Raw genomic sequence first — 19,698 nt, forward strand, 5'->3', positions numbered from 1 at the left:
GGTCAGACTTGAATATTTAATGGTTATCTGTAACCAAATGAAGATCCAGCTGGATGAAAAAGGACATGTTGATAACTCAAGACAGTATAACATATATCCACAGACCCATCTTAAATAAGGTGCCTATAGCAGGTCTCAGTTCCGTCTGAGACACACAGACCTCTTTCACATTCACGCAAGGCTCTCCTTCACCTCACCTCTTCAAAACCACTGTTCCTCCTTCCATAACACAAACGCCAGGTGTGCGTGTTTAATGTGAGAGCAGCTTGAACTGAGTAGGTGTGACATTCCTGAGAACGACAGAGATGAAACCCAGGTTACAGCCAGGGATCACATTCACACTGAAACGACACAAACATTTACAGTACAGAGGACAATACACAATCATACAAGTCAGGGTTAATGATTTGAAAGTTCATGAGGAAGACAGAAACACAGCATAGAAGAGTTCATTCCCCCTGCTAGAAGTACTCTAGCATGCCCAAATATGGAACATAGCAATATAATGCTGGGTGGACAGGGGAAAAAAACAGACAGTTTTTTAACCATGTAGATAATTAATTTCATTCATGTTACAATAAGGAAGACCAGAACCCCTTAACAATGGTTCTGCATTTTATGGAAATATTGAAAATATAGAAGGAAAATCTGTACAAAGAACTTTGGTTGAATATGATTCTGCTCCCAGATATACCTATAAGTATACAATATACATATTTAGATACTCTAATTTAAATACTAGTTGGACTAATCTACATTAAAATGTTTTTTTTTCTTTAAAAAATAGTGTACATTAATATCTTGCATGTCATCCCTTGGCTGTACAAAGCACGTATAACTCCTTATATTGACAGTGTGGACAGCGACGACAGCTAAATATGCTTTGACAAGCTAAGGTCTTCTTCCCTTTTGTATAAACAATATTATCCAGCACTTCTACATGTTTTACATAGCTTCATAAAACCAGACACGATATAGCATCTAGTCATTCTGTATTACTAAAGAATGATTACTAAAGATTTTAACAGCACAAACGTACTGGCACCATGCCTTGAGGAAGACACAAACACACTTTCATTGTGGTCAACTTGGTAGAAAATGGATAAAATACAAGAATATTGAAAATATCAACAAGGTCCAATTGAAATGGTCAGACATAGTGAAATACAAAGGTCAAATGACAGATACAGCGTCTAATACAAATGGTATTGTATAGTAATATTCTGTCTAGGAATGGTTCCTCTATAGGCCAGTATAAAAACACTCCACTTCTCCCCATTATCTCTCTCTCTCTCTCTTTCTACTGCTACAGTGGCCAAACAATGACTTTACACAGAGGTGGATACTGTGAGAAAGGAGGGAAAGAAAGGCACACCAACAAGACGAAGAAATGGAGGATGCTGGGTAGAATAAAAAGGACAACACAGTTTAACTCGTGTTATATGAAACAACCCAATACAACGGTGTACTGGTACAGTATGTTGTCCACCCCTCATGTATCTACAGTCAGTCAGTCAGGCCCTGTGTTGAAACCAACAGGGTTGTTGTGACTGATGGCAATGCACTGTAGAGCAGAGTTAAGTGCTGGTGTTGAAAGGAGAGGAAGTGGCAACATGGAGGCAGGGAGGAGGGAGATGGATCCACACTGTTCATTAAAACCATCCCAGTCCATGGCACATCCTACAATGTAGTCCCATATGTTTTCTGTTAGTCTGGTGGTGGGGGTTGGTCTGTAGTTTTAAGGGCGTCGGGGTCGGAGATAACACTTAGGTGGGGTGACCTGCTCCATTCTTCCTCTCATGGTCATTAGTACTTCCTGAGGTGAAGGGTCAAGGGTCAGTAGGCTGGTCAGTGGAGTGGATAGAGGGCTTAGTCCAGCATGGCATCCAGCTGGTCAGCAAGGTCATCAAACATGTTGCCAATGTCATCCAGAATGTTGCCCGCTGACTTCACTGTGTTAGCCCCACTGTCAGGAGGTGGAAAAGAAGCAGGGTTAAGTCATGGAGATAGATAGGAGGACTCTAGTGCTCAAAAGCCTGTTTTATCAAGGGCAGTGCCATTGAGGACTTTCACCATTTTGAAGTAGTCAAATATGGGTTAAGGAAGGATCACATAATTCCATCCAGGTCATCAGGTGGGACCTGAGCAAACATTCCATAACTGCAAGTGACAGTAAATCACCAATGTTGGCTTTATACCTGTTCAGACAACACACTCCAGCTGCAGTATGCAACCTTTCAGTTTGTTTACTAACTCATTGAAGTAGTAGAAGAAAACTGACTACTTCAAAATGGAGATGGCCTCAATGGCGCTGCCCATGCTCTCACAGACACCATAATGGGACAGATACAATGTTGCATGAATGCTACTTCAGTTCACATAAACAGTAGAGTTTATATGGCCTGTAAATACAGGAAATGGTGAGGTGTTTATCCTGTTCTCTTACCCGTCAGTGCTGTCCTCCTGGGTGAGTTTTCTCTCCACAGCCTGCAGTGCTGCCTCCAGAGAGGTGCTGGTCTGCTCCAGCCTCTGCTGCTGCACCACCTCTAACCCCGGGCCAGACTCTACTCCTGGGCCTGGGCCGACCACACAGACCTGGGGCTTGCCTGTCTGGGCTGCCTGGCACTGAAGCCCTGGGGCTGGGGGACACCGGCTGGGTGTGGGTGATGGTGGGGCTGAGAAGGCAAGACTCTGTACCACGTTGACAGTCATAGTGGGCGGCACTATGGCTGTTGGACAGGAAGCAAAAGCAGAAACTCAGAATTGATGATAAAAACAGAAAGACATAATAATGAGCTTCCACGTGTAATAAGTTACCTGTAGCAGCAGCCAGACTGTGTCGGGACGGTTTTGGGGCTGTGACGGGGGGTCCGTGGGAGCTGTGAGGCTTGGGGGAGACGGGGGGTTTGAGGGGTGTGCCTGTCACTGCTAGGTTCTCCAGCCCCTCCAGACTGGCCTCACTGATCCTCAGACTGACCAGACTCACCTCCTCACAGCTCTGAGACTGGGGCCTGCTGCCTGGACTGGAGTCTGACTCTATCTGGCCCTCACTGTCACTGGTGGGAGAGCTGCCAGCATGGTCTTTAGGCTTGTATCTCCGCTTCACAGTGTCTGACTCCTTCAGGTTAAACTCAGGCACCTCCAGGGCTGTCTTGGTGGGCCGGTTCTTGTCTGCCGGGATCTCCACAGTGCTCTCGGCCCTGGGCGGCCCTCCTACCTTGGGCCTCTGCTTGATGGTGAGGTTGCCCTCCTCGGCGAAGGGGATACACTCGCTGGAGCTATTGTGAGGGGATGAGGAGCCATCCAACCCCGGTGCCTTAGGTTCCTCCTCCTCAGAGTCTGACTTCACCCCTCGCTCTGGGTCTGGGTAATGGTCTGGGATGTCGGTCTGGGCTGGAACACATTCACTCTGCACCCTCCTCCTCATCCCTGCGGAGGCCTCTCTGGGCTCCAGTCCTGAGGGGGTGAGGCTGGGGAGGGGAGGCTCTGGTTGGAGGAGGTCCAGCCTGGGCCTGGACAGGCTCTTCCCCTCAGTGGAGGCCTCCAGACAGGCTGCGATACTCCTCACGCTCCCTGGGCTGTCTGTCTCCACCCCCCCAGGAGAGGGCGCCATATTCTCAGTGGACCCAACGCTGGGGCTGCTGCTCACCGAGCTCAGTCTCTTGGGCGGGGCTGGAGGGGGACCCTTTTTACGAGCGCGCACGGCAAAGGACTGGCTACGTCCCACAGTGCCGTACTTTACGGGTGTGGTCTGCATGCCTGCCAGCTGGCTGCGTCCGGGCCGGCGGGTCAGGGTGGCGTAGGACTCTAGGGTACTAGAGGGCGGAGCCAGGTCGTCATCCTCTTCGTCTGGTTCGCCGTCTGACAGGGCATAGCGTGTCAGGCTCTGGCTGCGCTTCTTAGGCGGGGCCAGGGTCATGGCGTGGTAGGTGTGTGCCAAGGGCTTGGTGGGCGAGCCGTGGCCCAGGTCGGTGCTGCCACAGTGGGAGTGGAGGTAGCTGAAGCCCCTCTGGGCCGGGGAGCCCTGGGGAGAGGAGCCTAGGGAGTGAGACCCAGGGCCTTTAGGCTTGGCTGGGATGGCTGGGTACTTGAACATGGTGGCTGCCCCCAGGGGGACCTGCTTGGGAAGCTGCTGCTGTAGTATGGACCTCTGGTCCCAGCCTTCTGGAATGTTCCTCTCCTTGGCAGGGCTGCTGTCAGCACTGAGGCTGGTGGAGGTGCTGCTGCTGCCTAGGCTCTCCTGTGAGCGGCTGTGGGGAGTGATGGAGGCCGTGGGGGGGTCCTGGGAGCGCCCTGAGCCCCTGGACCGGGCGTCGATGCTCTCTTGGCTCCGAGACATGCCCACGGCACTCTTGATGGCCAGGCCCTCCTGGTAGTGGCTGGACATGGCTGTCTGCAGCTCAGCGCTCAGCTCGCTGTCCTGGAAGGTCAGCATCTTGGGGGTGTGGGGCGAGGGGCAGTCGGAGGCGCTGTCCGGGGGCTCGATGGTGACCAGGTGAAGGGCTCCAGGGGGCTTGCGGCGCAACGTGCCCTGGACAGATTCTGCAGCCAGGATGGCCCTCTGTATGTCACACAGCTTCTTCACGGCCAGCATCATCTTCTTCTGGTGGCCCAGCTTGGTGATGCCTATCTCCTGCAGGTCCTCCCAGGTCAGGTCCCGTACGATGCTGATGGAGTCATAGCCATTCTCTGACAGCTTCCTTTGGTACTGTGGCAGGCCTATGGTACTCAGCCACTCCCCCAGGTCTGCCTGGAGTAGGAGAAGAGTCACAGTCAGACCTACACAGTTGAAACCTTTATGAAAGTAATGTAAAACCTGACTTGCACACAAAAGCAGACAGACAGACAGACACATGCATCAGTAAGACCTTACCGGGATGTATTCAGGCAGCCACTCTGGGATGCTGAGGTTTCCTATCTCGATTGAGATCTTCTTGCGGTGGCCTGGCTTGGTGACGCCGATGGCCGTCAGGTCCTCTGGGGTCATCCTGCTGATGGTGGGGACGTCGTAGCCGGCCGTGATGAAGTTCCCAGTGTACTGCTCCAACTGGAAGTCACTCAGCCACTGGTAGATGGCCTCTGCATCCTACACCAGAGGGGAGGAGTTGAGTATCACATTGACATCAATTACTGGCCTATTCACTGTCCTCCTTTCTTTTAATAGATACATTTATTTCACTGTGGCATACAGAGTACACAGAAAAATACAATAATGGGTTGTAATGTGTGGCAAACATGGACAATATTTCTTGTCCTGTCCTGTGTCTGTCCTGTCCTGTGCCTGTCCTGTCCGGTGCCTGTCCTGTCCGGTGCCTGTCCTGTCCTGTCCTGTGTCTGTCCTGTGTCTGAGTCTCACCTTGCCCTCCAGTAGCTGCTGAGGACGTACAAACTGTGGGGAGACAAACTGCTGTTCCCCTGGTCTCTGTATGTTCACCATCGGCCTCCGAGGAGCACCCAGAACCACTAGACAAGAAAACACACTGGAGAGTTAAATGAATGGTGTTCAGGATGTTTTCTACCAATAAGCACAAATCAAACTAGAAAGGTGAAGTTTCAGGAGAAATGTTGTGGTATGTAACAGTAATGAGAGAAAGGGCTGGTATTCCTACCTGCAGTCAGGTCAGGCTGTTTATTGGGGACTGGTTGCCCTGAGTCACCAGCAGAGGGCGCTGGCTGCACATCAAAACAGAGCACAAGACAAGTTACAGAGAGCACAGGAATCAACAATCTGTTGACTGGCACTACATACGAAGGCAGTAAATCACAATATCACATTTCCTCTGTTCATAGCTGTGAGTAAGGTTGCAATTATTTTAGCATTGTTATCTATCTCAATAAGACTAGCCAGGATAAATAAAGCTGAAATAACAATTGGACCAGTACTTTGGCTGTGTCTGGGAGTGCGGTGGTCTGGTGGTGTTGTCCATTGGGGGCAGTGTTACTCTCTGTGCTCTGTCCACTCCCAGCACTACGGGTGCTGCCCACACTGCCCGTACTCCCTACACTGTTCCTGTCACCTGCTACATAGGACCACAGGAGAGGAGGATGGAGAGAGGGAGAAGAGAGAGAGAGAGATAGAAGTGAGGGACGTTAAAGACAACCGTGGTGGCTGGACAGCGAGAGAGAGATCAAAATGAGGTACCTCCCCTCTGTGTCCTTCCAGAGCCCACGTCAACACAGTCACACACACATCCACATGATTCTAACTGAAGCTGGCAGAGGATGGCAGAGGTTGGGGCTGTGGACCCTGTCACTGAGCCAGCCAAGTCATCACAGATCAGGGGGTGGCACAGGCCAGGACAGGACGTCGTTTGCTGCCATACGAAGCCAAGGGAGATGGTTGCATGGTGGAGCGGAGCTGCAGGCATAGAGCAACAGCAGCCAAGGGTACAGAACTACAGAATTACAGGGGTAAACTACAACTACAGTCCTGCAGTAGGACAGATGAAAGGTCATCCACAATGGAAAATTCCTACAGCGGAGTACACAGGGCACCCATTAAGCTTGCAGTGTCCTGTAGACTGTCGAAATGGTCACTTTTTTGGTCACTGGAACAGAGGTTTCCTGGTGGTCCCATCTTGTGGCAGCAGGGGGAACAGCAGGAGCTATGGGAAGCTCAGTTTGAAGCTGGCACATGACAAAGGTAGAGCATGGGGACAGGGGACAGAGACAGCCAGCTATTGTCATGGGGGGACAGTGGAGGGACTCTTACCCGCGGTGTGTGAGTTCCTGAGCACCCAAATGTCCTCCAGGGGACAACCAGGCTGAGAGAGGCTGCTGGGAGGCCGACCTATCAGACATAACAACACTGTTGGGCCATGGGGGTACCATGGCCCACGGAGCAGCACTGGGGATTGGCTGGGCCTGAGCATGAGAGGGGTTTAGAGGGGGCGAACATAGGTGTCCTTGTGCCCTCACCACGGTTCACAGTGGTGGGGGAGTTGTCTGGCTGGTTAGGGGGCTGAGTACCGTATACCTGTTTCATTGCGTGTCTGTCCTCTGAGTGCATGTATAAGGGTGTGTGTGTATATACCTGGGTTGGCGCTGAGGCCGATGGCGTGGGGGAGGGCCAGGTGGGGATTGTTGGGGGTGTACAGTGTGTAGGAGTCGTCGGTCTGGGGGGCTGAGCTCAGGCTGGAGGAGAGGGGGGATCTGGAGAGGAGCTGGTGGCGCTGGGTGGGCAGAGAGGCGTGCCGGGACAGGGTGCCCCCTACACGGTCAAATAGGTAGGACACAGACAGAGAGGAGGTTAACGCAAGCTGATGGTTAGAGGTGGACATTACATGGTATGGATGGAGAGATGCTGAGAGAAGAGGAGGAGGAAGAGAGAAAAATAGGAGCAAGGGATGGATTGGAAGCATGAGGGATTAGTCCAACCAAGGTAGTCTGGGAAATGGGGTGTTCTCTGGAGGGGCCAACCTGTAATGAAGAGGGGCCACAACTGCTCTTCCAATGCAGTGATGTGTAGCGATACAACCTATCAGTGTGTGTGTGTGTGTGTGTGTGTGTGTGTGTGTGTGTGTGTGTGTGTGTGTGTGTGTGTGTGTGTGTGTGTGTGGAGCCAAGAGAGAAACAGTTCGTTCAGGAAGTATTCATACCCCTTGACTTATTCCACATTTTGTTGTGTCACAGTCTAAATTCAAAATTGATTTATTTATTTTTTATCTCACCCATCTATACACAATACCCCATAATGACAAAGTGAAAAAAATATATATAGTACATTTTTGCAAATATATTGAAAATGAAATACAGAAATATCTCATTTACATAAATATTCACACCCCTGAGTCAATACATGTTAGAATCACCTTTAGCAGTGATTACAGCTGTGAGTCTTTCTGGGTAAGTCTCTAAGAGCTGTGCACACCTGGATTGTACAATATTTGCAATATAAATATAACATTCTTCATGCTCTGTCAAGTTGGTTGTTGATCATTGCTAGACAGCCATTGTCATACCTTGCCATAGATTGTCAAGACAATTTAAGTCACAACTGTAACTAGGTCACTCAATGTCTGCTTTTATTTTTAACAACCAACTACCAATAGGTTCTCTTCTTTGCGAGGCACAGGAAAACCTCCCTGGTCTTTGTGGTTGTATCTGTGCTTGATATTCACTACTTGACTGAGGGACCTTACAGATAATTGTATGTGTTGGGTACAAAGACGGGGTTATCATTTAAAAATCATGTTAACACTATTATTGAACACAGAGTGAGTCCGTGCAACTTATTATGTGTGACTTGTTAAGCACATTTTACTCCTGTACTTATTTAGGTTTGCCATAACAAAAGGGGTTGAATACATTTCAGCTTTTCATTTTCTATGAATTTGTAAAGACTTCTAAAAACAAAATTCCACTTTGACATTATGGGGTATTGTGTGTAGATCAGTGACTCAACATTTCAATGTAATACTTTTTAATTCAGGCTGTAACAACAAAATGTGGAAAAAGTAACGGGGTGTGAATACTTTCTGAAGGTACAGTAGGTGCAGAGGGAGAATTGAAGATGGGTCTCCCGTTCCCCTGGTCTTTTGTTGTGGTGACAGATTTGCAGAGAAGACAGAAACCTGTCATTTGTCTCCGACTGCAGTGCTGAACTGCTCCCTGTTCTGTCAAAGCTGCTCCGTGAGTGTCACCACGCCAACCTATTCACTCAGGGATTTCTCCCTCTAGTGCACATCAAAGAGGTGGTGTGGGGCGGATTATCTTCTTCTGTGGTGTTAGGTAGGTAACTGACACCTTCTGTTAATCTAACCGGTATTAGAGGTAGACTGCGTGGGTAAGGGTGGGAGTTTTTACATAATGTACAATAGCAGATGACTCCTGCAGTTCCAAGCAACTTCCCTTTCCATTTCTGACTTAATCCTGCATTGTGAGTGTGCTGACATGTCTGGGAGATGAGTGAGTTAGTTAGTGAGTGTGTGTGAGTGAGTGTGTCTGTGTGTTGATGTCCCGACATGCCGGCAGCTGACTCAACAAGCTACGGGACCTCCGTTTCCTGCGGGTGCCACGGTTACGCAATGAAAGAGGCAATTGTCAGAGGGCTCTCTCTCTTTGCCCATTGCTTTCAGATGGGAGTGGGGAATGGCTAATGATTACACTGAACTTATAGGGTGTGTGTGTGTGTGTGTGTGTATGACTGACCTGAGCGTCTGCTGATGACCTCTACAATGTTCGGGGGGAAGTAGCCCACCCGGTCGGTGCCCCTCTGGCTGTCGTGGATGTGCCCCTTCCAGCGCCCGTCCATGTGCTGCTCTAGGACCTGCCAGGCAGCCAATCAAAACAAACATTAAGACAGGTCTAAACCAATCAGATGGCTATTACTACCCAGTGTCTCTCCATACTGAGGCAGGCAGGTCTGTGAGATTCTATAACAACGTGGTGTTATTTCCACTGTTCATGTACGTGTGTAGGAGTGTACCTGACCTGAAGTGTGCAGTTCTGGGACAACGACAGAAAGCACATGTTCCAACTTGAAACACATTCCACGTGTTAACAACTTCATGTGTATCTTTGTCTCTGTATCGTTTGTTTTCATAATGTCAAAGATGTTTTACATAAGTTGGGAGGGTGGAACAAAAGCAGCGCCACAACCCTGAGATCAACTGTAGTACAATAACAAACCAAAAGAGAGAGAACCAAAAGGTCAAGCACATAAACAGATGATGACAGTAGTCATGTGTTTCTGATCATGTTCCATTTGTTCACGAGCTGCTAAAACCCAGGCCATTGTCTCTGCTCCCTAATTTAGCAGCCTTCGTCAGAGGATACAAGCCAAGGGACATTAGGGTTAGGGGGCTGAGGGTATAGGGGAGAACAGGGGTGTTGGGTTGTGTGTTTGGTAAAAGATGTGGGTAGAGGGGGAAATAGCATGTACTGAATGGGCAGGTTTGGCAGCTATAGAAAAGTACATTTAAATGAATTGATCCGTCCAAGTTGGCAAAACATATTTTTCTAAAGGCCTAAACTAGCTAAAGGCGCACGTGCGTGGGATTTATTTTACAATGCATTGTTTTCAATGATAAAAACCCTGAAGGCTCCGACGCCTCGCGCAATTAGAACGGCTCTATTTTTGCTTTTTATCGCTGGTGCTGTAGTCACACAAAATTAAATATTTCTTTGTAATTATTCACTTTTTTCCCAGCTCATTTGAAATGGAAGATGTAGCTAAGATTTGAGGCTTTACCATACATGCAAAATTAGACCAATTCATCCACTTAGGGAAACACAACATCGCTATCAGCCTGTCCAATCCTCACCCGCCTCGCTCCGCCCGACCACTTTTTACGTTTTGGTTCGGCACCAGTCCCCACTAAGAAGTCAGCTAACCTTTTGCCCAGAGTCTAACATGTACATGTGTGTGTGAGGTGTGGAAAGGCTAGTTGATGTGTGAGGTGGATGGCCTGAGGGCAAGGTTTATGAATTGTTTCTCTCTGGTATTGGAGCAACCCCCCACAGCAGCAGAATAGGCCGACACACTCCCAAGAAGTAAAACAGGCCAGGGTTCATGAGACTATGTGTGTGTGTGTGTGTGTGTGTGTGTGTGTGTGTGTGTGTGTGTGTGTGTGTGTGTGTGTGTGTGTGTGTGTGTGTGTGTGTGTGTGTGTGTGTGTGTGTGTGTGTGTGTGTGTGTGTGTGTGTGTGTGTGTGTGTGTGTGTGTGTGTGTATATGTGTGACAGTAGTAGTAGTAGAGTCATTGCTGAGAGGGAGTGATGGATGAATAACAGGGCCTGTTCCTACCCGTCTCTCTCTCTCTCCGGGCTCAAAGAGAGCCATCCTTCAGATATAGGGGCTCACTGTACTCTCTCCCTATAAACTAGTTCCCCCTCAGGAATATGGATAGTGAAGTTCACCTGTTGTGCACTATACCCCTAAGGACCTACTGGACCTTGAACTGATAGATGACATGTACATCAGGTTCAGTAGTGAACTGATAGATGACATGTACATCAGGTTCAGTAGTGAACTGATAGATGACATGTACATCAGGTTCAGTAGTGAACTGATAGATGACATGTACATCAGGTTCAGTAGTGAACTGATAGATGACATGTACATCAGGTTCAGTACAGTGAACTGATAGATGACATGTACATCAGGTTCAGTACAGTGAACTGATAGATGACATGTACATCAGGTTCAGTACAGTGAACTGATAGATGACATGTACATCAGGTTCAGTACAGTGAACTGATAGATGACATGTACATCAGGTTCAGTAGTGAACTGATAGATGACATGTACATCAGGTTCAGTACAGTGAACTGATAGATGACATGTACATCAGGTTCAGTAGTGAACTGATAGATGACATGTACATCAGGTTCAGTAGTGAACTGATAGATGACATGTACATCAGGTTCAGTACAGTGAACTGATAGATGACATGTACATCAGGTTCAGTACAGTGAACTGATAGATGACATGTACATCAGGTTCAGTACAGTGAACTGATAGATGACATGTACATCAGGTTCAGTAGTGAACTGATAGATGACATGTACATCAGGTTCAGTACAGTGCCTAGTGATGGTCTCTACACCCTGTCACAGTCTACACATTTTGCTGCCTTACAATGAAGTATTAACTCTGGGGCGTAAAGACACACAATCAAGACATCTTTTTAATTTGATTTTTATTAATAAAAATGTTCTATCATTTTTATTTAACTTTGGGAATGTGGAGTAGGTTGTGTTGATCGGTATGAACAAAATCAAATGTATTCCCTTTTGAGACAACATTTTAAGGCAGTAAAATGTGAAGACTGTGCAAGCGGTGTGTAGACTTTCACAAGTGACTATATGTGCTTTATGACTGATGGTAAGTTGATCACATCAAGTTGTTTGTTTACCGTCCTACAGTCCAGCGGTTTCCAAACCGTCCTATAGTCCAGCGGTTTCCAAACCGTCCTACAGTCCAGCGGTTTCCAAACCGTCCTACAGTCCAGTGGTTTTCAAACTGTCCTACAGTCCAGTGGTTTCCAAACCGTCCTACAGTCCAGCGGTTTCCAGACCGTCCTACAGTCCAGTGGTTTCCAAACCGTCCTACAGTCCAGTGGTTTCCAAACCGTCCTACAGTCCAGTGGTTTCCAGACCGTCCTATAGTCCAGTGGTTTCCAAACCGTCCTACAGTCCAGCGGTTTCCAAACCGTCCTACAGTCCAGTGGTTTCCAGACAGTCCTATAGTCCAGCGGTTTCCAAACCGTCCTACAGTGCAGTGGTTTCCAGACCGTCCTACAGTCCAGCGGTTTCCAGACCGTCCTATAGTCCAGTGGTTTCCAGACCGTCCTATAGTCCAGTGGTTTCCAGACAGTCCTATAGTCCAGTGGTTTCCAGACCGTCCTATAGTCCAGTGGTTTCCAGACCGTCCTATAGTCCAGCGGTTTCCAGACAGTCCTATAGTCCAGTGGTTTCCAGACCGTCCTACAGTCCAGTGGTTTCCAGACAGTCCTACAGTCCAGCGGTTTCCAAACCGTCCTATAGTCCAGTGGTTTCCAAACCGTCCTACAGTCCAGCGGTTTTCAAACCGTCCTATAGTCCAGTGGTTTCCAGACAGTCCTATACTCCAGTGGTTTCCAGACAGTCCTATACTCCAGTGGTTTCCAGACAGTCCTATAGTCCAGTGGTTTTCAAACCGTCCTATAGTCCAGTGGTTTTCAAACCGTCCTACAGTCCAGTGGTTTTCAAACCGTCCTACAGTCCAGTGGTTTTCAAACCGTCCTATAGTCCAGTGGTTTCCAGACCGTCCTACAGTCCAGTGGTTTCCAGACCGTCCTACAGTCCAGCGGTTTCCAGACCGTCCTATAGTCCAGTGGTTTCCAGACCGTCCTACAGTCCAGTGGTTTCCAGACCGTCCTACAGTCCAGTGGTTTCCAGACCGTCCTATAGTCCAGTGGTTTCCAGACCGTCCTATAGTCCAGTGGTTTCCAAACCGTCCTACAGTCCAGCGGTTTTTAAACCGTCCTACAGTCCAGCGGTTTTCAAACCGTCCTACAGTCCAGTGGTTTCCAAACCGTCCTACAGTCCAGTGGTTTTTAAACCGTCCTATAGTCCAGTGGTTTTTAAACCTATCCTCGGGGACCCGCAGACTTTTCACAATTTAGTTGTAGCGCTGAACTAGTTTACCGGAGTCACCTATTCAACGGCTTGATGATTAGTTGACATGTTGAATCAGGTGTGCTAGCTGTGGAATAGTTCAACTACATGGAACAGCTGAAAACCCCTGCTGTAGTCCACACATACAGTGGGGAGAACAAGTATTTGATACACTGCCGATTTTGCAGGTTTTCCTACTTACAAAGCATGTAGAGGTCTGTAATTTTTATCATAGGTACACTTCAACTGTGAGAGACGGAATCTAAAACAAAAATCCAGAAAATCACATTGTATGATTTTTAAGTAATTAATTTGCATTTTATTGCATGACATAAGTATTTGATCACCTACCAACCAGTAAGAATTCCGTCTCTCACAGACCTGTTAGTTTTTCTTTAAGAAGCCCTCCTGTTCTCCACTCATTACCTGTATTAACTGCACCTGTTTGAACTCGTTACCTGTATAAAAGACACCTGTCCACACACTCAATCAAACAGACTCCAACCTCTCCACAATGGCCAAGACCAGAGAGCTGTGTAAGGACATCAGGGATAAAATTGTAGACCTGCACAAGGCTGGGATGGGCTACAGGACAATAGGCAAGCAGCTTGGGGAGAAGGCAACAACTGTTGGCGCAATTATTAGAAAATGGAAGAAGTTGAAGATGACGGTCAATCACCCTCGGTCTGGGGCTCCATGCAAGATCTCACCTCGTGGGGCATCAATGATCATGAGGAAGGTGAGGGATCAGCCCAGAACTACCCGGCAGGACCTGGTCAATGACCTGAAGAGAGCTGGGACCACAGTCTCAAAGAAAACCATTAGTAACACACTACGCCGTCATGGATTAAAATCCTGCAGTGTACACAAGGTCCCCCTGCTCAAGCCAGCGCATGTCCAGGCCCGTCTGAAGTTTGCCAATGACCATCTGGATGATCCAGAGGAGGAATGGGAGAAGGTCATGTGGTCTGATGAGACAAAAATAGAGCTTTTTGGTCTAAACTCCACTCGCCGTGTTTGGAAGAAGAAGAAGGATGAGTACAACCCCAAGAACACCATCCCAACCGTGAAGCATGGAGGTGGAAACATCATTCTTTGGGGATGCTTTTCTGCAAAGGGGACAGGACGACTGCACCGTATTGAGGGGAGGATGGATGGGGCCATGTATCGCGAGATCTTGGCCAACAACCTCCTTCCCTCAGTAAGAGCATTGAAGATGGGTCGTAGCTGGGTCTTCCAGCATGACAACGACCCGAAACACACAGCCAGGGCAACTAAGGAGTGGCTCCGTAAGAAGCATCTCAAGGTCCTGGAGTGGCCTAGCCAGTCTCCAGATCTGAACCCAATAGAAAATCTTTGGAGGGAGCTGAAAGTCCGTATTGCCCAGTGACAGCCCCGAAACCTGAAGGATCTGGAGAAGGTCTGTATGGAGGAGTGGGCCAAAATCCCTGCTGCAGTGTGTGCAAACCTGGTCAAGAACTACAGGAAACGTATGATCTCTGTAATTGCAAACAAAGGTTTCTGTACCAAATATTAAGTTCTGCTTTTCTGATGTATCAAATACTTATGTCATGCAATAAAATGCAAATTAATTACTTAAAAATCATACAATGTGATTTTCTGGATTTTTGTTTTAGATTCCGTCTCTCATAGTTGAAGTGTACCCATGATAGAAATTACAGACCTCTACATGCTTTGTAAGTAGGAAAACCTGCAAAATCGGCAGTGTATCAAATACTTGTTCTCCCCACTGTATCTACATACTGTGTCTACTGAATGCTCATGAAGCCACCCGCACATAAACACTGCCAGCCTGTCTCCCTGCCGGCTACTAAAACACCTGTTAGAGAGGATGAGCCTGACAGTTCACAGGGAAAACACACCTGTCCTAACAGACAACATGGGGGCACGGTTGGGCACAGTGAGTGTGGGAACAACACTGCAATGCCAGCTGAGGCACATCTGAGGAGTTACAGACAGCAAATAGAGAGGGTTGTGTGTGTGTGTGTTCCTACTGCCTACCATGATGACATCCCCGGCCCGGATGTTGAGAGCGGTGGGGTCGTGGATGTTCCAGTAGTCTTTCAGAGCTCTCACCTGCAGAACACCTGTAGCATCTGTGTGTGAGAAAGACAGAGAGGGGAGAAAAAGAAAGAGTGGGACAGATAGAAAGAGAGAGAGAGGAGAAAGAGAAACACACACAAAGTTAGTTCAGGGAATTGGTATGAAGGCAGGAAGAAAATACAGCCCAATGATTGATTCATACTGACATGTACACCTTTTTCAAATCACCTTAAGGGGATATACCCAGACGCCGCTACAATCCCAATGCCTGTTGTTTCTTTATTAGTCACATCCGGCACTGGTATGTAATGTAGTAACATCAGAGAGCAGAGTCAGTCAGTGCTGTATTCAGCTTCTGACTGGTTGGTACACATCAATAATTAATCCATGACGAGGAGGTGTGGTGGCTGATTGTGTTCTATTCACTCTGCTCTGAACACAGAGAGAACTGGATCATAACAGGAAGTCTCTCTCCACAGCCTCCATGTTTGAAGCAGCAGTCTGCTGACTGAGGAACACAAGTGCTCATTGTGGCCTGAGTTCCCAGGCTGCGAGAACCAGATCAAAGACCCAGGCCTGCTGGATTACAGAGGAGATAGCAAACAGCAGAGGTCCAAAACACAGTCTCATGCATGCGCACGTACACAGGGGTGACACCTAACAATCACACACAAACAAACAAACAAACAAACGCATAGGTCGCACACACACACCCACACCTAGTCTTTTGGTTGTGTGTGCGTGCGTGTGTGTGTGTGTGTGTGTGAGCTGATAGGGTTATGTAACCTGTACTCCATGAGGTTAAACACAGCTGCTTGGTGAATTACAGCTTAGAGCATTTCATATCCCTCAGTCTCTCCTCTGGGCCTCTCTCGCTATAGGAACGTCTGCACTGGCTCTGTCTCAGTCTGTCTCCTCTCCCAACACACACACCTCTGAACACTCTGTCCTGCAGAACTCAAACTGCAAAAGAATGCAAGAGTCGCTTCACTACACAAAAGCACAAATAAATAAATCCGCTAGCAGGAATCTATGCAGAATTTTTTTCTACTTTTGCAGCTAAATAGATTTTTTAACACACAAATACATTTAGGAACACAAAGTATTTGAGGAGGAGCGTTTTTATGATAAGAAATGACCAAAAGTGAAAGAATAAAATGTTTTTGTGGCGTTCCATCCTCAAGCAAGTACAATGTACCGTCAAATATTTTAGCCACTTAGGGGAGACAAAAATGTTCAGCTGCCCCTTTAAGGGCAACAGTGAGACTGACATGTCTGTCTGGGAGAGATGAGATTCTCCCATGTCTCTTCACTAGCAGTTGAGTTGAGCTCAAACAAGCTAACATAAAAACAACCTAGCATGTGAACAAAATGATATCCAAGAAACACAAGGACAAAGTCACTCAAGTAGACTCTATGGCTACACACTTCTAAAACAGCCAACCTACTTTGAAAATAACTACAGCAGCAATTTATATGCTATAAATCAAAACTCATACTTGACTTTTTCAGTTTGTGAGTAAAATGGTCGCACTGTAGAGCCCTGGTTCAAGGACAATAAAGCAGGCGGAAAACACAGAATGAGAGGTAAAGACTGCCAAAGAATGATACTTCATGGAATAATGTCTTGATTTGTTAACAACTATCTGTTCACCTCGTAGGAGCTGCTTGATGTCCTTGCTGGCGTGAGAGGTGGTGAACTGGTTCACGATGTCCAGGGCGGTCTGGTTGTACGTGTTACGGATGTTCACGTCTATACCAGCCTGTCAAAACCACACACAACGTTATTGTCAATCAGATGTGCACTGAAACACAGCAACACGTTCAACATCAATGTTCTCAAGTCTAATGCAGTCAACGGCAATGTACTGTACAGCCTATTCAATAATACACTTCACTTACATTGCACAACATGTCACCAACTGTTAGTTGAATGTGCTAGAATAGTGATTGAATCAGACTAGTTAAAGACTAAGTGAGGTTGATGTCCCTCCAGGTGTCTTACCTCTAGCAGCTGTCTGACCACCTCCGTCTTGCCGTAGAGGGAAGCCTCGTGCAGGGCAGTGCCAGCCTTAGTGGCCCTGTTGATGTCGATGCCCGCTTTCAGCAGCAACCTGAACCAGACAGGAACAACACAGTACTACTTTAGTACAGCTTCAAGTTTACAAAGGCTGTTAACTCCAGGGTGAATTGTAAAGGTTTCTGCGAGGCAGAGCCATGGATGGAGCCAGCAGGACCAGATGCCAGGACAGTATATTATGTCAATGCAGTGTTACAGTGATCCACCGTAGCTAGTCTGCTCAACATCCCACATCACATGAACTCACTGAGGTGCCAGGGGGAAATTTGGAGAATTCACACTCGATTCCAGCTGCACAGACACACACACGCAGACACACACACACACACACTCAAATATCCTGGTAGTGAACAAGGCAGTTAACCCACTGTTCCTAGGCCGTCATTGAAAATAAGAATTTGTTCTTACTGACTTGCCGAGTTAAATAAAGGTAAAATAAATAAAAAGTAGACAAGTTAAACTTTAGGAATATTAGTGGGAATGTCAGAGCTCTTCTGGGAATGTTCAGCATGGAAAGTTTGTGAGAGTGGCAGGAGAGGTATATTCACACACACACACACACACACACACACACACACACACACACACACACACACACACACACACACACACACACACACACACACACACACACACACACACACACACACACTAGGCAAGGGGAAGTGGGCATCCACACACGCCCATATGCAAAATGGTTTGGTAACTAACTACCGCAAACCCATAACCCCTGTCTTTCCATGGCATTCCTGCTCATCAGCCAAACCAGAACCATACCACAACATCTCACAATGACCTCTGTCACAATCACACCATTTATCTATAGTAACCCAAAATAACAATACAAGACAGTGACAGTGATTTGCATCATAAGTTTGCCTCACCACTCACTTTAGTAAATAAGGCACGCATCTAACAAGAAGTCACTTAAAGCGACAGAGAGAAAGAGAGAGGGATTTTTGGGGCTCAGTTGCCAAGCACAGAGCAATGATTCAGAAGACTGAGCCCTGGTAGAGGGGCCATAATGGGGACAAAGTCAGGAGAGAGAGACAGAGATATAGAGACAGGGAGAGGAAGAATACCCCTCCCTTACTTGAACTTCATAATTCTCATCCTGTTACAGATACTGTGCTTCAGCTTCAGCATCTCTCTCTCCCCCTCTGCCCTGCGGCTGTAAGCCCCGGGTCAGTGTGCTCGTTTCATTTCCCCTTAGAAACACAAAGGAGGGCAGGCTCATCAAAGTCTCTCTGTCCCTCTGGTTTGACTGGATGCTGAAAGAGAGAGCCCTATCCTGTTCTCCTCTCCTCCTTTGGGGCCGCACTGACTCAATAACCCACTGTTCATATCCCCCCTTTAATACCTCTATTACATGAATGTCTATGTGGGGCCAAAGTGGTGGAACCATGGGACAGGTTACAGCATGTATTGTGGTGACATAACCGTGTGATTGGACCACAGGGCATTGTTATGGAGTCATATGGCCACTGGATCCCAGAAATCCTTGTGCCATGGTTGAATACACAGTTACTCTCTTTCATTATCAATTGAAGCCAATGAAAGCCTTGACTGTTTCTTTGGTAAGGTGGTTTGGACCAGGGAGGTGTGTCAGAGAAAGGGCAGACCACCACACCACAAATAGGACTCCTTAACACTAGACCTGCTAAAGCAGTCATTTTCACTGCTCATTCATTGTATTTATTACTCTGCCATTTAAGTCATGCCCCCCTCAGTCCTTGACTTTTCGCAAATATCCCAGCGGGGCCTGCTCCACTCCTTCTCCCGACAGCGGGGCCTCCTCCACTCCTTCTCCCGACAGCGGGGCCTGCTCCACTCCTTCTCCTGACAGCGGGGCCTGCTCCACTCCTTCTCCCGACAGCGGGGCCTGCTCCACTCCTTCTCCCGACAGCGGGGCCTGCTCCACTCCTTCTCCCGACAGCGGGGCCTGCTCCACTCCTTCTCCCGACAGCGGGGCCTGCTCCACTCCTTCTCCCGACAGCGGGGCCTGCTCCACTCCTTCTCCCGACAGCGGGGCCTGCTCCACTCCTTCTCCCGACAGCGGGGCCTGCTCCACTCCTTCTCCCGACAGCGGGGCCTGCTCCACTCCTTCTCCCGACAGCGGGGCCTGCTCCACTCCTTCTCCCGACAGCGGGGCCTCCTCCACTCCTTCTCCCGACAGCGGGGCCTGCTCCACTCCTTCTCCTCACAGTGGGGCCTGCTCCACTCCTTCTCCCGACAGCGGGGCCTGCTCCACTCCTTCTCCTCACAGTGGGGCCTGCTCCACTCCTTCTCCCGACAGCGGGGCCTGCTCCACTCCTTCTCCCGACAGCGGGGCCTGCTCCACTCCTTCTCCCGACAGCGGGGCCTCCTCCACTCCTTCTCCCGACAGCGGGGCCTGCTCCACTCCTTCTCCTCACAGTGGGGCCTGCTCCACTCCTTCTCCCGACAGCGGGGCC

At 48.3% G+C, this 19,698-nt stretch overlaps 1 protein-coding gene across 5 annotated transcripts in view; it reads right to left on the reverse strand.

Annotated features, from left to right (window-relative positions):
- Positions 1 to 2: 2 nt before the first annotated feature.
- LOC139565079 (caskin-2-like) overlaps positions 3 to 19,698 on the reverse strand; it is an 81,516-nt gene continuing 61,820 nt past the window's right edge. For 2 of the 5 annotated variants that reach the window (XM_071385138.1, XM_071385141.1), the window contains 13 exons: positions 17,171 to 17,279; positions 16,820 to 16,928; positions 15,124 to 15,218; positions 9,151 to 9,268; positions 7,034 to 7,210; positions 6,713 to 6,790; positions 5,884 to 6,020; positions 5,610 to 5,673; positions 5,357 to 5,463; positions 4,874 to 5,086; positions 2,818 to 4,750; positions 2,447 to 2,729; positions 3 to 1,966 (listed from right to left, as the gene is read on the reverse strand). In XM_071385138.1, coding sequence (XP_071241239.1) covers positions 1,870 to 1,966; positions 2,447 to 2,729; positions 2,818 to 4,750; positions 4,874 to 5,086; positions 5,357 to 5,463; positions 5,610 to 5,673; positions 5,884 to 6,020; positions 6,713 to 6,790; positions 7,034 to 7,210; positions 9,151 to 9,268; positions 15,124 to 15,218; positions 16,820 to 16,928; positions 17,171 to 17,279 — 3,520 coding nt within the window. In that variant the 3' untranslated portion in view covers positions 3 to 1,869. The remainder of the gene's footprint in view (positions 1,967 to 2,446; positions 2,730 to 2,817; positions 4,751 to 4,873; positions 5,087 to 5,356; positions 5,464 to 5,609; positions 5,674 to 5,883; positions 6,021 to 6,712; positions 6,791 to 7,033; positions 7,211 to 9,150; positions 9,269 to 15,123; positions 15,219 to 16,819; positions 16,929 to 17,170; positions 17,280 to 19,698) is intronic. The other 3 variants (XM_071385139.1, XM_071385140.1, XM_071385142.1) reach the window with 3 other exon arrangements.

This window comes from Salvelinus alpinus, chromosome 36 (genome assembly GCF_045679555.1).
Source record: "Salvelinus alpinus chromosome 36, SLU_Salpinus.1, whole genome shotgun sequence".
Taxonomy (NCBI): domain Eukaryota; kingdom Metazoa; phylum Chordata; class Actinopteri; order Salmoniformes; family Salmonidae; genus Salvelinus; species Salvelinus alpinus.